The 19,090-nt window shown below is 45.7% G+C and overlaps 1 protein-coding gene across 1 annotated transcript in view; it reads left to right on the top strand.

The window, feature by feature from the left end:
- The window catches only part of GRM4 (glutamate metabotropic receptor 4), a 241,850-nt gene that overhangs the window by 138,863 nt on the left and 83,897 nt on the right, over window positions 1–19,090 (top strand). The window contains exons 3-4 of the mRNA XM_035122273.2: window positions 5,670–5,805; window positions 13,107–13,261. Of these exons, the coding sequence (XP_034978164.2) occupies window positions 5,670–5,805; window positions 13,107–13,261 (291 nt within the window). The remainder of the gene's footprint in view (window positions 1–5,669; window positions 5,806–13,106; window positions 13,262–19,090) is intronic.

Genomic DNA, 19,090 nt, shown 5'->3' with positions numbered 1-19,090 from the left:
CTGGACATGGTTTCTGACAACTCTGTAGGCAGAGTTGCTTGCATGATCAGCAAAGTGGATGCATCAGAACCAGCCTGAAACATCTCTGAAGATGGAGGTGGAGCCTGTGCCTTGTGCTGCAGGGACTGGTGGGGAAATGGGAGAAGGGGAGGGAAATCCCTTCCTCAGGATCCTCTTCTTCGGATTCTCCCCATTTGGATAGAGACCTTTCCAGTCCACGGGAAACCTCCCTGGAGTCATCTGTCAGCCATGCCTCTTCTCTGTCTTGGCTCAGCCAGCACTCTGCCCAGGGCCCATGACATCATGGAACATTCACCTTAACTACCCGTGTCTACAATCCCTGGTTAGAATTGCAGTCTTGGGCTACCTCTGGCAACAAACAACACTTCAGAATATCAGCAGTTATGTCAGTGAATATGCAAATAATGTACAGCACCAAGCTATTTCCATGTCTATATGTGTATCTATTTATGTATAATGTCTGCCTGTAAAAATATGATTTGCTGCAGAGAACTAAGGCGAAAAGCATCCATAGTAAGAGCTGCAATGGGGGTTGAAAGGGCAGGTGTAAATCTACGGGGCAGCCTGTTTTCAACAGATCCCTCTGACATTCCTAATCATGAGCATGTAGCCATTAGCAGTGCATAAGGAACTTGCATGTCATGAGCTTGTCTTTCCATAACTACCTCTTTGCAAGTGTCATTATTTGATAAGTTTGGATTGCCTCCATTGATGTTTACTAGGACAAGATGCTAATCAACCTCTGTGACAACTGATCTCCTTGCAATTGTCATTTCAAACAATTGTCTATTGTGTGATAAAACTGGGAAGGAGCAGATGCCTCCTTGATGATGGGCTGCTGCCTTTCCCTACTCGTTGTCCCTAATTTAGATTTCACTATTCCAAAATAATTAAAATATCCCAGAGTTTGGACCTTGTGTTTGCCTTATAAATAGTTATTGCTCATGGTTATTCATGAGCTGCTCTCCATTAACCTCTTACCTCTAGGGGTTCTTCCTACCAAAGAGAAACCACTCATTTGCTGTCAGTTTTGCTAAAAAGATTTATTTCTTTTTTGTGTTTACTGGTATTTGTGCAAATGATGTTTGGATAGAAGGACTGAGATGGTGGCTACATCATACTGAAGTTGTAGCTCTGATATGTCAAAAAGCTTGAGATGGGCCTCTAATCACCCTTTTAGAAGGGAGAGCAGGACTAGGATTCCTTTTAATAGGCATCCTGATTTTTTAACAATCAAATAAAATTGGCAAAACTACAGAACAAAGTAAAATTGCACCACACAATTAAGATGGCGCTCCCGCCAAATTAAGATGGTGCTCCCACCAAATCGCTGATGACGACGTCCCCTACAAGAAGAAGGTACAAAATGGTGGTGGTCGCGTTGGTACGGGGGGGGGGGTTCCTGGCCTGGTGAAATTCCCCACATACCCCTGAATAATAATAAAAAGGCAGCCGCTTGGAGAGGGGACTCTCCGCAATTCAATGAAATCGGCTTCAACAATTTCCAAGCCCCAACACTGTAGCCGCAGCCTAGGAAAGCAGCGAGCCATTGCACGAAGCATCCAGCCAATTAAAGGCAGCGACAAACTCCGAAAGCTTGATGGGCCGAAGCCCCTTGGGGCAAAAGCCCCTGGGGGGGGGAAGGCAAGGAGTGGAATTAATCAGGAGTAAACTGCTAAAGGAGAAATCGGGGAAAAGAAACAGGAATAATTGAAACAGGTCACCAGGAATCGTCGAAGGTAGATCACTCTCTTTCTCGGCTCGCAGCGGACACGTTGCTGATGTTCCGATGCACGCACCAAAAGAGGAAGCTCTGGGTCACGTGCATAGATATATATAGGTCCCTTGAGCCGTTTAGCCTGCGTCCCATTGGCCTGATTAAGCCCTGCATCAAGGGACCTACCAACTGGGTGTTGTGGCTATCCAATCATACCCACCCACAACACAGGGTTTGGTTGCCAGGTCTCACCGCAACACGTGTCCTCTTTAAGGGAGGACCCGATCTGCAAATTTGATCTGCAGTACCACTCTTTATTTTCTTTTTAGAGATAAAGCTCTGATGTGTGGCTACTGATCTCCTTGGCATCAGCAGCAACTAATAAGGTTACTGATAAGGCCTACAGACCAATTTATACACAGAGCCTTTTGCTAGGAGGACTAGCTATTATTTCCTTCTAGTCTTTCTCAATCTTTTCCGGATGGAAAGAAAGGCTCCCTTTCTGCAGGTAAATTGTACAGTACTGTGGGGGCAGGCCTCTGGAACAACAACCCTATGCTAATTATTCTGACCTTTGCATAAATAGGGATTCTTTTGTGGCATGTGAGCAGCGGCCCTGTCATTGCCTATGCAAATTGAGACTATCAATTATATCCAGAAGGTCCTGAAACATTTCATCACCTCCTGTCTCATATATTTGCTTCCTTTTCATCTGATTGGCCACTGCAAAAGTTCGCACAGAGCAAGAGCGGCTGGTATTTTTGCAAAGGCCAGAGCAAACAGATGTTGAGGGTTAAGTCTCAGCAAGCCAGAGCAGTTTTGCATCCAGCTATCCTTTCAGTTTTCTGTCTTGCTTTTCAGAAATTGTTTTTAATTAGCTGCTTCTACAGACCCCTCAGGAGCGGTCAGGTTTAAAGGTTCTCATTGCTGCAGCCCAAAGGTCAAACTGATCCAGGAAAAACTGCAGTAAAGCTGGCCATGGATTTTGCAGCATCCCATCTCCAAAGGGGAAACAGATACTTAGAGGAGGAGGACTAAAACTTCTTACCATGGATTTTTCCACCGGTAATAAAAAAAACTGGGTATGTAGCAGCATACTACTGTTTTGTTCCCACAATTAGCTCACATCCTATAATACTAAGATCCACAAAGAACAATAAGACAGGAGAGATATGCTTAATACTTGGTGAGGAAGGAGTGTAGCTCAGTGGCAGAGCACATGTTGTTGTTGTTTAGTCGTGTCCGACTCTTCGTGACCCCATGGACCATAGCACGCCAGGCACTCCTGTCTCCCACTGCCTCCTGCAGTTTGGTCAAACTCATGTTGGTAGCTTCGAGAACACTGTCCAACCATCTCATCCTCTGTCATCCCCTTCTCCTTGTGCCCTCCATCTTTCCCAACATCAGGGTCTTTTCCAGGGAGTCTTCTCTTCTCATGAGGTGGCCAAAGTATTGGAGCCTCAGCTTCACAATCTGTCCTTCCAGTGAGCACTCGGGGCTGATTTCCTTCAGAATGGAGAGGTTTGATCTTCTTGCAGTCCATGGGACTCTCAAGAGTCTCCTCCAGCACCACAGAAAGTTTAAAACCTGGTATCTCCAGCCAGAGCTGAAAAGACTTGTTTCCAAAATCCCAGTGAGCTGCTGCCAGTCAGATTTGACTGGCTTGCTGTGTCAGTGTGTCTGTGCAGCCACAGCCCAATTTGCCACTGCCTTGCCCTTCCCCATACAGCTAAGCTATAGCACAGGCATCCCCAAACTTCGGCCCTCCAGATGTTTTGGACTACAATTCCCATCTTCCCCGACCACTGGTACTGTTAGCTAGGGATCATGGGTGTTGTAGGCCAAAACATCTGGAGGGCTGCAGTTTGGGGATGCCTGCTGGAGCAAGAGCAGTGCAGGGAGAGCTGTTCTGCAGCTCTATCCCAACGCAGGAGCCGCATGGATGAACGGTCTAATTTGGTATAAAGCAACTTCCCATGAGTACGAATCTGGATTGCATATCTGCATGAGTCTCACAGTCTTCCAAGATGAATCTGCTCTAACATCAACTGCCTGGATCATGTTTATTCTAAACATACCCCATTATGAGTAAGCTTAGGAATGCAACCTAGGATCTATCCATATGAATCTCCTTATAAATGGATTTCTTTCTTTTTTAAAGAAAATGTCATGTAGCAAGAACAGTACTCAAGTGAGTCCACTTGGGCATATAAATTGACTGTTATCTGCCTCTCTGAAAACTAAAGCATTATCCTGTTCTTGCACGCACACACGTATATTTTCTAAGCACATGGGTGCACTTGTTAAAAAGCAAGGAAAGCCTTATGTCTTAGCAGGACATTCCCCACTTTCATTTAGATAAAATAAATGTTACTGTTAGGGAATAATGGTGCAGGCTAACAGGTGGAGACAAGGTGGCTGAAGTGGGTGTGCCTAGCTGGCAGTGGACTGAGAATTAGGAACATGAAGGAATGCAAGGAGAATGAGGCTTGCACAGAAAAGGCAGAGGAGGCGGGGAAATGAAAGTGGGGGGGGGGTCCAAGGAGCAAAAGGGACATAGCACTGCTATATCCAAAATGTGCTAAGCCCTCCTCATTGCATGCAGAGGCATTGTGTGTAGAAAGGGGTCCTTGGCTTGACATGCATGAAGACACCCAATGAAGCTGAAGATTGGAAGCCTCAGAACAGGCAAAAAAGGTACTTCTTCATACAATTCATAGTTGCTGGGGTTTGGGTTTTTTTTTGCTTTAAAAGAGGATTAGACATATTCATGGAAGATAAGGTTAGCATCAAGCCACAATGGCAATGTTCTACCCCCACTGTCAGAGGCAATACTCCCTGGAATATCAGTAGCTAAGAACCACAAGTGCTGTTGCTCTCAGCTCCTGCTTTTAGGCATCTGGCTGGCCATTGTGAGAACAGGATGCTGCACTAGATGGGTGATTGGACTGTTCCAGCAGAGTTCTTATTGTGTTCTTATGCATGCATTAGGTACATGTGGAACTCTGCAGGAGAAAACCTATGTGCACAGTCATTTATGTGCATATGCTTTCTGTATGGACTGGAACTTTGCATGCCTGGGGTTCCAGCTTGTGCAGAAAGCCTATGAAAATAGAGATCTGCACTCACAGGCTTTCTTTTGCAGACATCCATGCTTTAGATGTAGACATCAGCAGTGGGGCCAAGGAGCCACATAATCACAGGGATGGTGTTAGGGTGTGCCTCCATTGTAATATCACTGTGTGATTCATGTGAGGGGGTGATGGTATACTCTGAAGGCTACTGTAATGTTTAGATTTTCAGAAAAGTTGAATTCTGCCAGTTATGGCTTCTACTGTCTCTGCATCATTGTGACCAGGCAACTCTAAGAGGGAATTAAAAGGAAGAGAGTGAATTACACATATTGATTTGAACTAACCTGCCCATTCTTTACCTACAGGCTTTTTGTCAGTAGTTAGAAAATCAAGGCTAGAAAAATCAGATGATGCACCTGCGTGTGTGAAAATAATTCAGGTCTGAATGAAACTCCAGAGCAATGATAGACCATTACAATGGGAGAAGAACCCGATGTGCAGCCTTTTAGGTTTCCATTCATGTCATTCTATGTTGTTTTCATGGTTGCATCCAGGCATTTAAAATGCAGGTGAAATTTGGCGTTAGCTGCATGTCTTATATAATCATCTTGGGGCTTGCTCACACATGCATGTTCATCAAGGTCCATCACTTGACTCCATATCTCCTCACATATTTGAGTTACATCTACTGACGTGGAAAGGTCATCAACATGGGCTATGTCAGGATGTGCCCTGGGTGGCTTCCTTTAGACCACCCATGTGGGTTGTAGCAGAGGAGCCCCAGGCTTTGGATTGCTTGGTATTTTTTTCCCATTCCAAGGCTTCTCTAATGATGCCATTTTTCCCCCCAACTACAGGGAGTGTGTGTGTGGCACAATCAGTCAAGATCCCCCGGGAGCCCAAGGCAGGAGAGTTTGATAAGATCATTCGGCGCCTCCTGGAAACATCCCATGCCCGAGCTGTCATCATTTTTGCTAATGAAGATGATATCAAGTAAGAAGGTCATGGTCTGGTTTGAGGGTCTGTGTGGGAAGGAGAGAGAAAGAGGGCATGTGGGTGGGGAGAGAAGGGGAAGGACAAGAGAAGAAGGCAAAAGGAACAGGAATGCTCCAAAGACATGTTGCTTTGTTACTCTCTCCTGATGTGTCACAGAGCATGAGTGTTCTTCACAAAGAATGAGTAAGCAACACTGTAATAAAGAATAAGTGCCCTTGTTGTTAATGAACAAGGCGGACACTGTGTCTGGGTCACTGTGCCCTCCAAATTTGCATCCCACTTCTGCATCCTCTCCAGGTCCTCAATATGCCTACCTGTCCAGTAGCTTAGTATTCTGCTGATAGATAGAGGTAAAATAAGCTATTGCTGTGTTGGACAGTTTTAGTTTTTTCGCCCCAACCATTCTCCATCAACTAACAAGAAAAGAAATCACATTGAAAAATATCAGAGGGAAGAGAAACTTTTGGTGAAATCCTTGTGGGGTACAGGGCTTTTGTTGCATTTACCTTTCTTCTGGGGATGTTGAAGGGTTCAGTGACTGTCCTTTCATTTTACAAAACCGCTCTCCAGTGGTCTGCATTCTGCAGCCTTCCGGGGTACCTACACCTATGCTATCCTCAGATTTGCTTTCCTGTAAGTACAAAAAGACAGGACCGCAGCATACTTTGTGTCTAACAGTTGTACATTGCTGCTGGTTTTTTTTAAAGTACAGCCTTTGTACTTTTAAAGAAATTAGTGCAGTTTTTTAAATGTAAAATGAATAGCCTCCCTTACAAATAAAAATTAGCAAGTGCACCCATCTCTGACATTTGGTAATAGGGAAGGAGCAAAAATTTGATTAAGATCACATTCAAAGGAGAGTCTATGTAATTCACAATATCCGATATAATATGCAAAGTGAAATATAGCCATACTTTGAAATTTGCACTTCTCTGAATTTTGCAATGCTCTTTTCCAGCCAAGTACAGACAGACATGCATATACTAGTGTGATGCACTCAAAGAAAATCCACTTCTTGGCTAAAATAACATTTAAAATTTGCATTATTTTAGGTGAAATTGCTTTAAAATAATTTTAATTAAAACAAAATTATAGGTGGGTCCACTGCTAAGCTGATTCCTGCATTTATGCCCCATTTGTGCAAACTTAACACATTCAAATCAATAAATTGGGAGGCAGGGACAAAGAGAAAAGGAACACGTACAGGTATAGACATGAACAAGTGTATTTGATCTTCAACTGCAAATGCAATTGCATGTGTGGGTGGATTAATGAGAACAAATTCGAAGAAGGAAAACATGGATTCCAAGCAAGATCCAGCTCTTGTATCATTTATGATACTGTAAGATATTTCAAAATGGCTTGGAACTTGATAATGGGCTTCCCGTTAGAATTCCAGTTTCTGATAAAATAATACCCAGGCCTTCTGACTCTTGTCTTTTGATAAAGCTGTTATAAATCATTCCCTCTGAAATGTACCTTAGGTACAGTATGATAACACTGGTGTTATTTTAAGTTTAAATAGCCTGATTTTGCAGCTACTCATTCAACATGCCTATTTTATAGTTTGTTTTTATCTTTTAACTTTTATCAGTTGTTATAATTGTTCTTTCTGTTCAATATACATTACAACATGGAATAATAGCAAAAAACTTTGCCAAATATACAGTCATACTTCGGTTTAAGTACGCTTCGGTTTGAGTACTTTCAGTTTAAGTACTCCGCAGACCCATCTGGAACGGATTAATCCACTTTCCATTACTTTCAATGGGAAAGTTCGCTTCAGGTTAAGTACGCTTCAGGTTAAGTACGGACTTCCAGAACCAATTACACTCATACTTCGGGTTAAGTATGCTTCAGGTTGAGGACTCCACGGACCCGTCTGGAACGGATTAATCCACTTTCCATTACTTTCAAAGGGAAAGTTCGCTTCAGGTTAAGTACACTTCAGTTTAAGTACAGACTTCCGGAACCAATTGTGTACTTAAACCGAGGTACCACTGTAACCTGATTGCTTCTGTGAAAATGTTAAAAGTTCTGGGTTTTTTTACTTTAAAAAATTGCAGTTCAAAAAATATAATATTGAAACTCCTCCATTTTATAATTACTACCAAAATTATTACTCTTGTAAGAGATTATAATGCCTGATTCCATGGAAACTTCCTGCAGTCGTACAAAGGTAAAGTTGATGTGTTCTGATTAGTCGCTGGAAGTCAGAATATGGTCCATTCCAACAGAATAAGTGGAACTGTTAATGAAGCGCAAGAAAAACCTAAGAGTACACAATACAGCACTTCTGTTTTGATTTGATATTTTTGAGCCTAGCAATTTGCACTGAGTTACACCTGATTTTGCAAGTGTCTAATTTATTAATCAGCAAACATTATGCAAATGTGAATAAACTGACATTTTCAATCAGTTTACATCAAATATGCAAACAATCTAAGTTCCTGGGAAGCTGGCTAATAGATATGTCTGAAGCCCAGACAGTTACACTCGTTTACTCCCAGCAAAATCAGAGATTTGCCTCGCAGTGTAAATGGCAAGCACCATTAAACAGGGATTTGCAAACATTTACCTATCTGAAAACAGTCTGTAAGCTGGAGAATTGCACCCTGTTGGCAGTAGCTTATACACATCTGGAAACTCTGTATTTTTCATGCAGTGATAGGCTGAGGTTTACTGTTGAGCCAGATGCCTCTCTTGGGACTTAGCCATGTAATCGTTTCTTGAGTCATGAAAGCACTCTCTCTCTCTCTCTCTCTCTCTCTCTCTCTGTGTGTGTGTGTGTGTGTGTGTTTTTGCAAGTGTGTGTTGTCTGGATACCACCCGGTGCAGATCATTAGAGCTTTCACGATTCTTCAGCCTGCATAAACTTTCCATCTCATATTGATTTTCATGCTTGCTTTTCAAGGCTTCCTTCATTCTCATAGCGCTAAATAATGCAGCTGCAAAAAAAGGTGACACAGCCGTCCGATAGGGCCACCAAGAGGTGGTGGTCCACATTGCTAATTTCCTCTAAATTTTAGAAAAGGTAATATACCCCCAGTGCTCCTGGCCCAGCATAGTGCAAGGCTGGCATTATTTTTGTGGGTCCATCCTTTCAGATTCAGACAGGAGTCCTCAATTTTTGAAGCCGCAGTGCTAAAAACAGTGAAGTAATTTGTGGGTGAAATGTGGGCTAGGGAGAAAAATCGGAGCCTTTATGATCTTCTGGATAGCTCAGCTGGTTAGAGCATGGCGCTGATAACACCCAGGTTGCAGGTTCCATCCCCATCTGGGACAGCTGCGTTTTCCTGCATCACAGGAGGTTGGACTAGATGCAATTCTATGATTCTATCTTCTTGCCTTTCTTGATTCCCCTTCTCTGGGTTCACATCACACCTGTTGATGAAAAAAAGTGAAGGAGATTAAAATATGTGTGCAGAGCACACACAGCCCAAAGAAAGCAACACTATGCCACAAAACAAAGTGAGTTAACGCTCTTCATGTGTGAGAGATCCTGGGCTCCTCTGGATGATTTGTTTATTGAACATTCAGCCTGATCTGCTAGCACAAAGCTTACACATGGAGGTTAGACTTTTTTTAAAAAAATGGAGAGATTGTTCTGATTCTCTGGCACTGTTTATATGTCTTCCCATTAATCGTTTGTTCACCTCACACTTTTGAGTGCCTTTCCCCATCACTTTCCTATCTGCAAAAAGTTCATTTTTTAAAAAAAATAATGTGCTTTCATTGCAGTAGGGCAACAGAGCACTTTAATTCACTTTTAATTGTGGAAACCTAAATTTCCAGTGTGCACTTGAATCTCTCCCACAAAATACTTTCCTGACTGAAGGTGACCCCTCTCTAGAACCTTGAAAATGGTCCATCCTTATCAGATTACCTGGCCTGTAAACGCAAACTCTTTTGTTGGTACAGGTTTGTTCTTGTGTGATGTAAAGCATCCCTAGCATATCTGTCATTGCTGTTTTCCTCATATTCAAATTTTCCCATAGATGAGAAGCTCAGTGGGTGGTCCTGAGCCAATCTCTTTCTCAGCCCAACCTACTTTGCATGGTGCTGTGAAGATAAAAAAAGAGGAACATGTACTTTAATTCCCCGAGTTCCTTCGAGGAAATGATGGGATACAAATTCAGTTCAATAAAATAAAACCAGAGGTGTAAAGCACCGAAAAATAGTGTTTTCTGTTGTCCGCAGCTCTGATCCATTGTCTTTAGTAGAGATGTGCTGATTTACACAAGCTGAGAGAGGGAGTGAGGCTTTGGGGAATGACTGGTGGAGCATATCCAGGCTGCTCAACTCTGTGAGACATTCATCTGAGCAACCCATTGAACTCTACTTTAATGCTGGCAAAATCACTGTCTCATCTTGGCAGCTGTTATGTGCTGGGTTTAGGGATGCTTGACAAATTTAAGAAGAGCCTTGCTGGATCAGACCCCAAGGCCCATCTAGTCCAACATCCTGTTCTCACAGTGGTCAGGCAGATGCCTAAGAGAAACCCACAAGCACAACATGAGAGCATTCTCTCAGCACTCTTCTCAGATTTGATCCTCTTCAATTTGAGTGAGAATCTGACCTGACCTGCACTTCCCTGAAGTGGAATTTTGCAACACAGTCCTTGGAGAAAAAAATTGCACCAACTGAAACTCATATTTTGCAATAAAATGCATCTAGGAATGTGCCTCTTCAGAGAAAAATACATTCAAAATATACATGTAACTTACCTACAGAGAAAAGGCAAATAATAGGTGACATGATGGAAGTTTACAGAATTATGCATGGCATGGGGAAAGTGGATAGAGAAAGATTTTTCTCCATCTCTGCCTTAGTCAGACCACACTTGGAATACTGTGTCCAATTCTGGGCACCACTAAGCCTTATGAGGAGTGCTTGAAGGAGCTGGGTATGTTTAGCCTAGAAAAGAAGAGACTGAGAGAAGACATGATAGCCATCTTCACATATCTTAAGGGCTCTCACATGGAGGAGGGGCATGCTTGTTTCGAGGGTAGGACTCGAACCAATGGCTTCAAGTTGCAAGAAAGGAGATTCCGACTAAACATTCGGAAAAGCTTTCTGACAGTAAGAGCTGTTCGGCAGTGGAACAGACTCCCGCAAGAGGTGGTGGACTCTCCTTCCTTTGAAGTTTTTAAACAGAGGTTGGATGGCCATCTGTCATTGATGCTTAAGCTGATATTCCTGCATTGCAGGGGGGTTGGACTAGATGACCCTTGGTCCCTTCCAACTCTAAGATTCTATGATTCTTTGAACACTGGTATGCTTCTGAATACCAGTTGCTGGAAACCTCAGAAGTGCGCAGGTCCTGCTTGCAGGTTTTGTACAAACAGGTCATCGTGAGAACAGGATTCTGGACTAGGTGGGCCATTGATCTAGTCTAGGAGACTTTTTCTTATATCCTTTCAAATGTTTTTCCATCTATTCTGCCCAACAGTTTTATGACTTGGTGTTAGAAGGCCTGCCTTACATTTGACCATTTCAGTTTTCAACTGCAACACTGACCTACAAGGTGACCTTGAGCAATTCCAGTCCACTTCCTTGCCTCTGTTCTCTCTCCCACCCACACACTGTAGGTTCATCAGGCCAATGAATAGCTTTTATTAAGTGTCACAACACAACACAATGGTTTTTTGAGGTGCTGCTGTAATAGAAATAATTGATGGTGTAGTAAGAAGAGCTGGAGCTCAATTGGGGCTAGGCTCACTGCACAATAACTGCCATGATCTCTCTCTTTCTTTTATCCAGATCACTACCACATTTGGACTTTCCCCTTGTCTGATTCAATTTATTTCCCCTCCCCTGCATTCCAAAAATACTTGCCTTTCCCTTAGGGCTCTGGCATGCCTGTCATTCAAGTCTTGCTGTCACTACTCCCTTAATTGTTTTTAAATCAACCTTGCTATTGACAAAGTCTCCATTGATCTGCCAAACAACCTTTTCTTTGTTTTGCTCCTTTACTAGCTCAGGTGCTATACACTCATCACCAATTTCAGTCCCATCCTCTCCATTCATAGCCTTGTGCTACTCTTCTTCCCCTTCTTTCTTCCTCTTCTTTCTTCTTTCTTCTTCTTCTTCTTCTTCTTCTTCTTCTTCTTCTTCTTCTTCTTCTTCTTCTTCTTCTTCTTCTTCTTCACCTAAGGCCAGGGACGCAGAGGTGTGGGTAGGTGAGTAATGCAGCTCAAGGCTCTCAGAATACTGCTCATTTATTTCTCAGGTTCATTTTTACATCTGCTTATTTAATTTGAAAACAATAGCATTATAAGCTGTCACATTCAGTGCCGTTGAAGTAATCTTATGAAATCACACATGCACTTCAATAAAGAAAGAAGGAAATCTAAGAACTGGTAACTGATCAAATTAAACATTGTGGAACATCAATCAGCCTTGATTACAGAAGTAACTTTTGTTGCTTTATCATTCCTGAGGGTCTCCATTTCTCTCCATCCCTTCTCTTGCACTTCTGTGGGTCATGCTAAATTCCTGATCCCCCCCCCAAAGTTAAGGAATAAAGCGCTTCTGAATACATGATCAGCCCAGGAATTTGTACCGGAACCAAGCTCCTACGTCCCACTCCTGGTTTCCCACAAGTGTTCTTTTTCAGCAACCCAGCTAATTTTATTTTATTTATTATTTATCAATATTACATACTGCCCTTCATTTGAGGATCACAGGGCAGTTTACAGTATAAAAACACAAAAATACAAAACATAATAAACAAAACAATACCCTCCCTCCCATTTTAAAAGGCCATACGTTGTTTAACTAGCCAGATGCCTGGGATAAAAGGAGTGTTTTCACCTAAGGTATGTCATTGAGGTCTGTCAGGTGGGAATTACTGGCCATAGCTGCCAAGTTTTCCCTTTTCTCGCGAGGAAGCCTATTCAGCATAATGGAAAATCCCTTAAAAAAAGGGATAACTTGGCAGCTATGTTACTGGCACTTCTAGTTTATGAGGAATGGGCTGAATAGATTCTTCTAGGTTTGTTTTGAAGGGAGAGAAGAAATGAGATAGCCAGTTAAAACTTAATACAGAATCTGTGTTTGGATCCACATCTATCTGAAGCTCTAAGGATGAGTGAATGTAGCAAATATATGTTGCGTGGTGGTAACCGGCAATTGGATGGACAGCTTTTGGGTGTGATTGGGCACTTAAATCCATTGATTGCAGTGTATTGAGTGTGGTCACTGCGCTCCTGCCCTTTCGTTGTGAGGCATGCATTAACCTGAACACAAAGGCAAAGGTGATTCTATGAACTGGTGCTTTGCTCTTCTCTCTTCAGGAATGTGTTGATGGCAGCAAAGAGGGCCAATCAGACTGGACACTTCATCTGGATTGGCTCTGACAGCTGGGGTTCCAAAATTGCCCCCGTGAGAGATCTAGAAGAGGTGGCTGAAGGAACCGTCACCATCTTGCCCAAGAGGGCATCTGTTAGAGGTATGTCCAACAGTTTGCTCAACAATGTCAGCTGGTTGCTTCTCAGGGTTGGTGCAGAAAGGCATTTGCCATTGTTGTGCATGTACTGTACAGTTGTTGTTTTCTCCTGTTAGAATCTCCTTCATGTGCTAATCATCTGACGGGTGCTCCATACATTTCCCAAGGAATGGTGTTGCCTGGCTGGTCCCATCTCTGGAATCAGGTGCACCATGGACACCATCACCTGGACATCCACACAGTCAAAAAGCATATTCATGATCAGCTTTCATGCAATCAGAACTCCTGATTGCATGGTGTCCTGGCTGCATGAAAGCCTACGGGTGAGGCTTTGAGAGTGCAAATGTCCACATCAATTTGTTTATTTATTTATTGTTTATATCCCGTCTTCCTCCCCCTGCAGGACCCAAGGTGGCTCACAACCAGTGGCGTAGTAATGGGGGGTAGGGGGCCTGCTGGGTGGGGGGCAGCAGGCTGGACAGGAGGCATACGATGCGGCGCCGCAGCAAACCCCACGAGCAAGCTGCAGAGTGAGGCAGTCTCGCTTGCATTGCCACCATCGAGGAGAAGCTCCGATGCAAGCAAGACTGCCTCACTCCGCAGCTTGCTCGTGGGGTTTGCTGCAGCGCCGCATCGTATGCCTCCTGTCCAGCCTGCTGCCCCCCACCCAGCAGGCCCCCACCCATTACTACGCTTGCTCGCGGGGTTTGTCGCGTCGCTGCGTCGTATGCCTCCTGTGCGTGCATGCGCCGTGCGTCGCGACATGTGTGTCATGATGCATGACGCATGCGCGTGACAGACACCCCGTCACCTGGCGGCCCGGGTGGCCAAGCGGCTAGCTACGCCGCTGGTCACAACATGCATTAAAAACAGATTCAGCTTAAAAACAAACAAACCTTCAATCAGTACACACCACACAAACACACACACACCCTATATTAAAAGCAACACTGAATCCAAATACTGTATATTCCTGCGTATAAGACTACTTTTTAACCCAGGAAAATCTTCTCAAAAGTCAGGGGTCGTCTTATACGCCGGGTTGTATTTCTGAGGAATGGTGGCTGGATTTTGATGAATGGACAATGAACACTAGGAGAAGCGGGGTTAGAGACTGGCTTGGAAGAAGGGATCAGTGATTCAGAGGAACCTGTAACAACCAGGAGGCAAGAGGCAGAGGCAGAAGAAGCTGCAGGATTGAAGAGTGAAGAACAGGTACAGGTGGAGCCAGAGACAGGTGAGGCTCATGTAGAATCAAGGGCTGCCACATCTCCTCCTCCTCCTCCTGTTGCACATCCCCTCCACTGTCTCTCAGGATCAGAATAGGATTGAAGTGGGAGGAGCAAAAAGTTATATGCAAGTGGAGACTTTGCCTGCTTGTGTGAGGCTCAGATGGGGGAGATACATAAGCTGAGGTCAGGGCCTCTCTGTTGCAGCAAATGCCTCATTTGTTGCACATCTAGGAGCAGCTGAGAGACACGGGCCTGATGGACATGCCTTTCCCTAACTTGTCAGTGTACTTTTGACAACGGAGTTAATTCTCTCCTCTGGACATTCCTTGTCCGTCAGCACCTTGACAAGAGATTTCTTAGTCTCCCAGGTGTCACAATACCCTTTGATCAATTTATGTAGGTTGCTCACAGAACTCAAAATGCAAATCCCACCGATTCAAAAGATCCTATAAGCTACTTCAGGAAAAGGCCTGCAAACATTGTGACATCAGAGGTTGGGAGCCCTTTCCCTTCTGTATTCCCTTCTGGACCAGGGCAGTTCAAGCACTTGCAAGTCAGTGGTGGGTGGAGACAATAGGAAAAAGGTGATGGAGCCACAAAGGTCCAGTAGACTAGCCTAGTAGACTAGTTTCTGTACACACTCTCACAGCCCTCTCTGTCATTTATCTAGAAAACCAAGAACCATTATTGGAGTTAATATCATAAGAAGAACCTAGCCCAGCATCCTGTTCTCACAGTGGCTGACCAGATGTCTGTGGGAAACCAGCAAGCAGGATTGGAGCCCAAGAGTCCTCTTCTGTGGTTTCCAGCAATTGGTCTTCAGAATCATTGCTGCCTTCAATTGTGGAGGCAGAGCAGAGCCATTGTGATTAGTACCAACCTATACTCTTGTCTTCCTCAAGGACACATTCCAGTCAGGGAGAAACACTTGGGGTATGAAGCAGCCCCAATGTGGGATACAGTCTTGGGAGAGTTCTGAGGGCCAGGTAGAGAGGCCTGGAGAGCTGAATTCAGCCTCTAGGCCTGAGGTTCCCTACCCCTGAGGTAAACCGCTGGCATCCAAAGGGGTGGCAACAAATCTCTATGACTGAGACCGCTGAATCGGGGGGGGGGGCAAAAGGTTAGAGCCAGAGATTGCAAGAGTGTCCTGTGAGGTTTGTGCACACTCACAAGCTACCCTATTAACGAGTTCTCGGCTAGTTATTAGCACAGTTTTTCATATACTTGACCAAAGTGCATCCACACTTAGCTCACGGCCAAAGTTTCATTTGTAGAGGTGTCATTCATTAGAAAGGAAAGAGCTGTCAAGTGCCCCATGCCTATTAAAGGACCCATTCAATTAATAAGGCTACGCCAGATGGAATCCCAGGGAGAGAGATACAAAGCCGCCATCTTTCCTGTCTCTTCCTTACCCCCCTCTGACATCCACTTATGCCAAGGAAATTAGGTTTGTGTTCTGCGTGACTAAAATATGCATGGTTAATTAAGACTTTACTATTGTGGGAACTTGCAGGAGATTGGCTCAGGGCAGCACAGTTTTCAAGAGTGACAGGATCGGGGCACACCCATCACACACACACACACACACACACACACACACACACACACACACACGTTTTCCCTTAAAAAGAGGTGTTTTCCAGGCTGCCTGTTCGTCTTTGCTTGAATTCTAACTTGCCTTTTAAATGTATACCAATTTCAGCTTAGGGCACTGTGAGTTAACACTTCTGCTTTTGTGTTTACGTTCTCATTTGTGCAGGTGTGTTCCCCTCCCAATTTCTTTATTGGTTAAGCAATTTTGCGTTGTTGTTGTTTTTAATGAAAGTTTTTAATGTTTGATGTTTTCTTCTGTTTTTAGTGTTCTGTTGGAAGCCTCCCAAAGTGGCTGGGGAAACTCAGCTAGGTGGACGGGGTATTAATAATAATAATAATAATAATAATAATAATAATAAAATACATTTATATCCCAGCTCTCCCCCCCCCCCCGAAGTTCAAGGGAGCATATATGGTCCTGTTTCCCATTTTGTTTTCAGAACTACCCTATGGGGTGGATTAGGCTAAGCGTTTGTGACTGGCTAGGACAGACATCCCCAGACTTCGGCCCTCCAGATGTTTTGGACTACAATTCCCATCATCCCTGACCACTGGTCCTCTTAGCTAGGAATCATGGGAGTTGTAGGCCAAAACATCTGGAGGGCCGAAGTCTGGGGATGCCTGGGCTAGGATCATGGCTGAGTGGAGATTTGAATGCTAGTCCAAGAGTCTAACCCAGGAGTCAGGGACGTCTTAATCGTTATCTCTGGTGCACGGCACCGCAGCACAGGCTCCCATGGGCGCGGAGCAGGCTCTTTTGCTGTGGGCTGTGCGTGAGTTCAGGGCCAAGCGAGGTGCTGAGGTGGCTGCCCGGCTCCTCGCTGCGCACCTGGGATTGGCGTAGGAAGTAGTGGGGAGAATGCCCACACAGGGTGAAATATACTCGGAGTCGAGAGTGAATTTCATGCTCTTTATTCAGCTCATATTCATCAAGGAGAAGAAGAGAAGACGAATGGCTCTTTTCCCAAAACCATCTGCTTATATACATTATTTACACAATGGGCCTTGCGTGATTGGCTACTTCAGGGCTACACCTGTGGGCCAATTATATTGTGGATTGACTTCTGCCTGCAGCCTGATTGGCTGCTCCTACAGGCCAATCAGGTAGCAGATTCACTTCTGCCAGCCGCCTGATTGGCTGCTCCAGCAGGCCAATCAGGTTGCGGATTCACTTCCACCTGGAGTTGGATTGGGTAGCTCCCGCTGATTCTGAATCCTATTGTTCTAGGATTCAGCTCAGTACATAACACCCCTCCCCTCTAAGTTCCAGTCCTGCCCGGGAAGTTGCATTCGTAGTCCCCAAGGTCTGCTGGCCGCCTCCGTGTGCGTTGTGGCCTGGGGTGTTCCTTGGTCAGGGGTTCTGGTTCTGGCTCGTGTTCCGAGGCTGCTGGCTGTGCCGGGGCTGTCTGGTCTGGCGCCACTGAACCACTAGGTTGTGACTCTGGTTCCGGTGTCCTTCCAGCCTCGGGGCGCCCCTCTGTGCCTACTGCTTCTGCTTCCCCTGCCCACCCCTCTCGCTCTACAGGCCTCACTGCCCTGCTGTCCCCTTGGGACCCCTCTGTCCCGCTCTCCTCCCGGGTTCCTCCTGGGAATCGTCGCCGTAGCTGGTCGCAGTGGCGGCGCCAACATTGCCCCCCTTCCGTTAGTACCTCGTACGACACGGGACCGGTCACCTTGGTGACTGTGGCGGGTACCCATGCTGGGCCTGCCCCAAAATTCTTTGCATACACTGGGTCCTGGGCCACAAATGTCCGGGGGTTCCTGCCTTTCCCCACCACTACCTCATCCTGAGCTCTGTCGGGGTGAAGTCGGTCCAGTCTAGTTGCAAGGCGCCGGCCCATGAGTAGTTCAGCTGGGCTCCGGCCCGTCGTTGTGCTTGGGGTGCTGTGCTGTGCTAGAAGAAATGCGGCAAGGCGGTACTCCCAGTCCCCTTGTGTTATGCGGCGGAGGCTGTCCTTGGTGGTCCGCACCATGCGCTCCGCTTGGCCATTGGTGGCAGGGTGGAATGGTGCTGAGCGGATGTGGCGGATGGCGTTCTGCGCTGTGAAGGTCTGGAACTCCTCTGACGTGAATGCGGTTCCATTGTCCGAGACGAGGGTGTCAGGGAGCCCGTGGGTTGCAAACAGCTTACGTAGTACCCGGATGGCTGCCGCCGTAGAAGTGGACGGTACCAGTGCGACCTCCAGCCATTTGGTGTAGGAATCCACCACTATGAAGAATGTTTTTCCCTGGAAGGGGCCAGCGAAGTCCACGTGCAAGCGTGACCATGGATGTCGGGCGGACTCCCAGGGCTGGACTGGGGCCCTTGGGGGATCCGGGCGGGATTCTTGGCAGGTCTGGCAGTGTTGGACCCAGGCCTCTATCTCTCTGTCAATCCCCGGCCACCACACATAACTCCTGGCAAGGGCCTTCATCCTCACTACCCCTGGGTGTGTCTCGTGTAGGGCTGTGAGGACCCTTTTGCGGAGGGGCTGGGGAACAACAACCCTGCTTCCCCATAACAGGCACCCCTTGTGGGCCGACAGTTCATGTTTGCGGTTTGTGTAGCCAGCGAATTCTGGCCCGGGGCTGCTGCTGGGCCATCCTCGCCACACCCAGTCCAGGACCCGGGAGATGACCCTATCTTTTGTGGAATGGTGCGCAACTTCTTGTGCCTGAATGGGTCGGTCGGGAAGCAGCTCCAGGGTCATAACCTCTTGCGCAGGCGCTGGGTCGGGGCCTGTTTCTGGTAGTGGTAGCCTGCTGAGTGCGTCTGCGTGGCCCATCGCCTTCCCAGGGCGGTGGATTAGTGCATACTGGTAGCCGGCAAGGAAAATTGACCACCTGAGGACACGTGGAGACAACACTTGGGGGGTCTGCTTCTCGGGGGCAAACAGGCCAAGCAACGGCTTGTGGTCAGTCACTATGGTAAAGGGCCGCCCGTACAAGAAATCATGGAATTTTTTTACGCCCTTCACGATTGCCAGACCCTCCTTGTCAATCTGTGAGTAGTTTCGTTCGGCTGCAG

Source organism: Zootoca vivipara, chromosome 7 (assembly GCF_963506605.1).
Source record: "Zootoca vivipara chromosome 7, rZooViv1.1, whole genome shotgun sequence".
Taxonomy (NCBI): domain Eukaryota; kingdom Metazoa; phylum Chordata; class Lepidosauria; order Squamata; family Lacertidae; genus Zootoca; species Zootoca vivipara.
The sequence above is the reverse complement of the archived record's forward strand: the minus strand, read 5'-3'. Positions and strand labels throughout refer to the sequence as shown.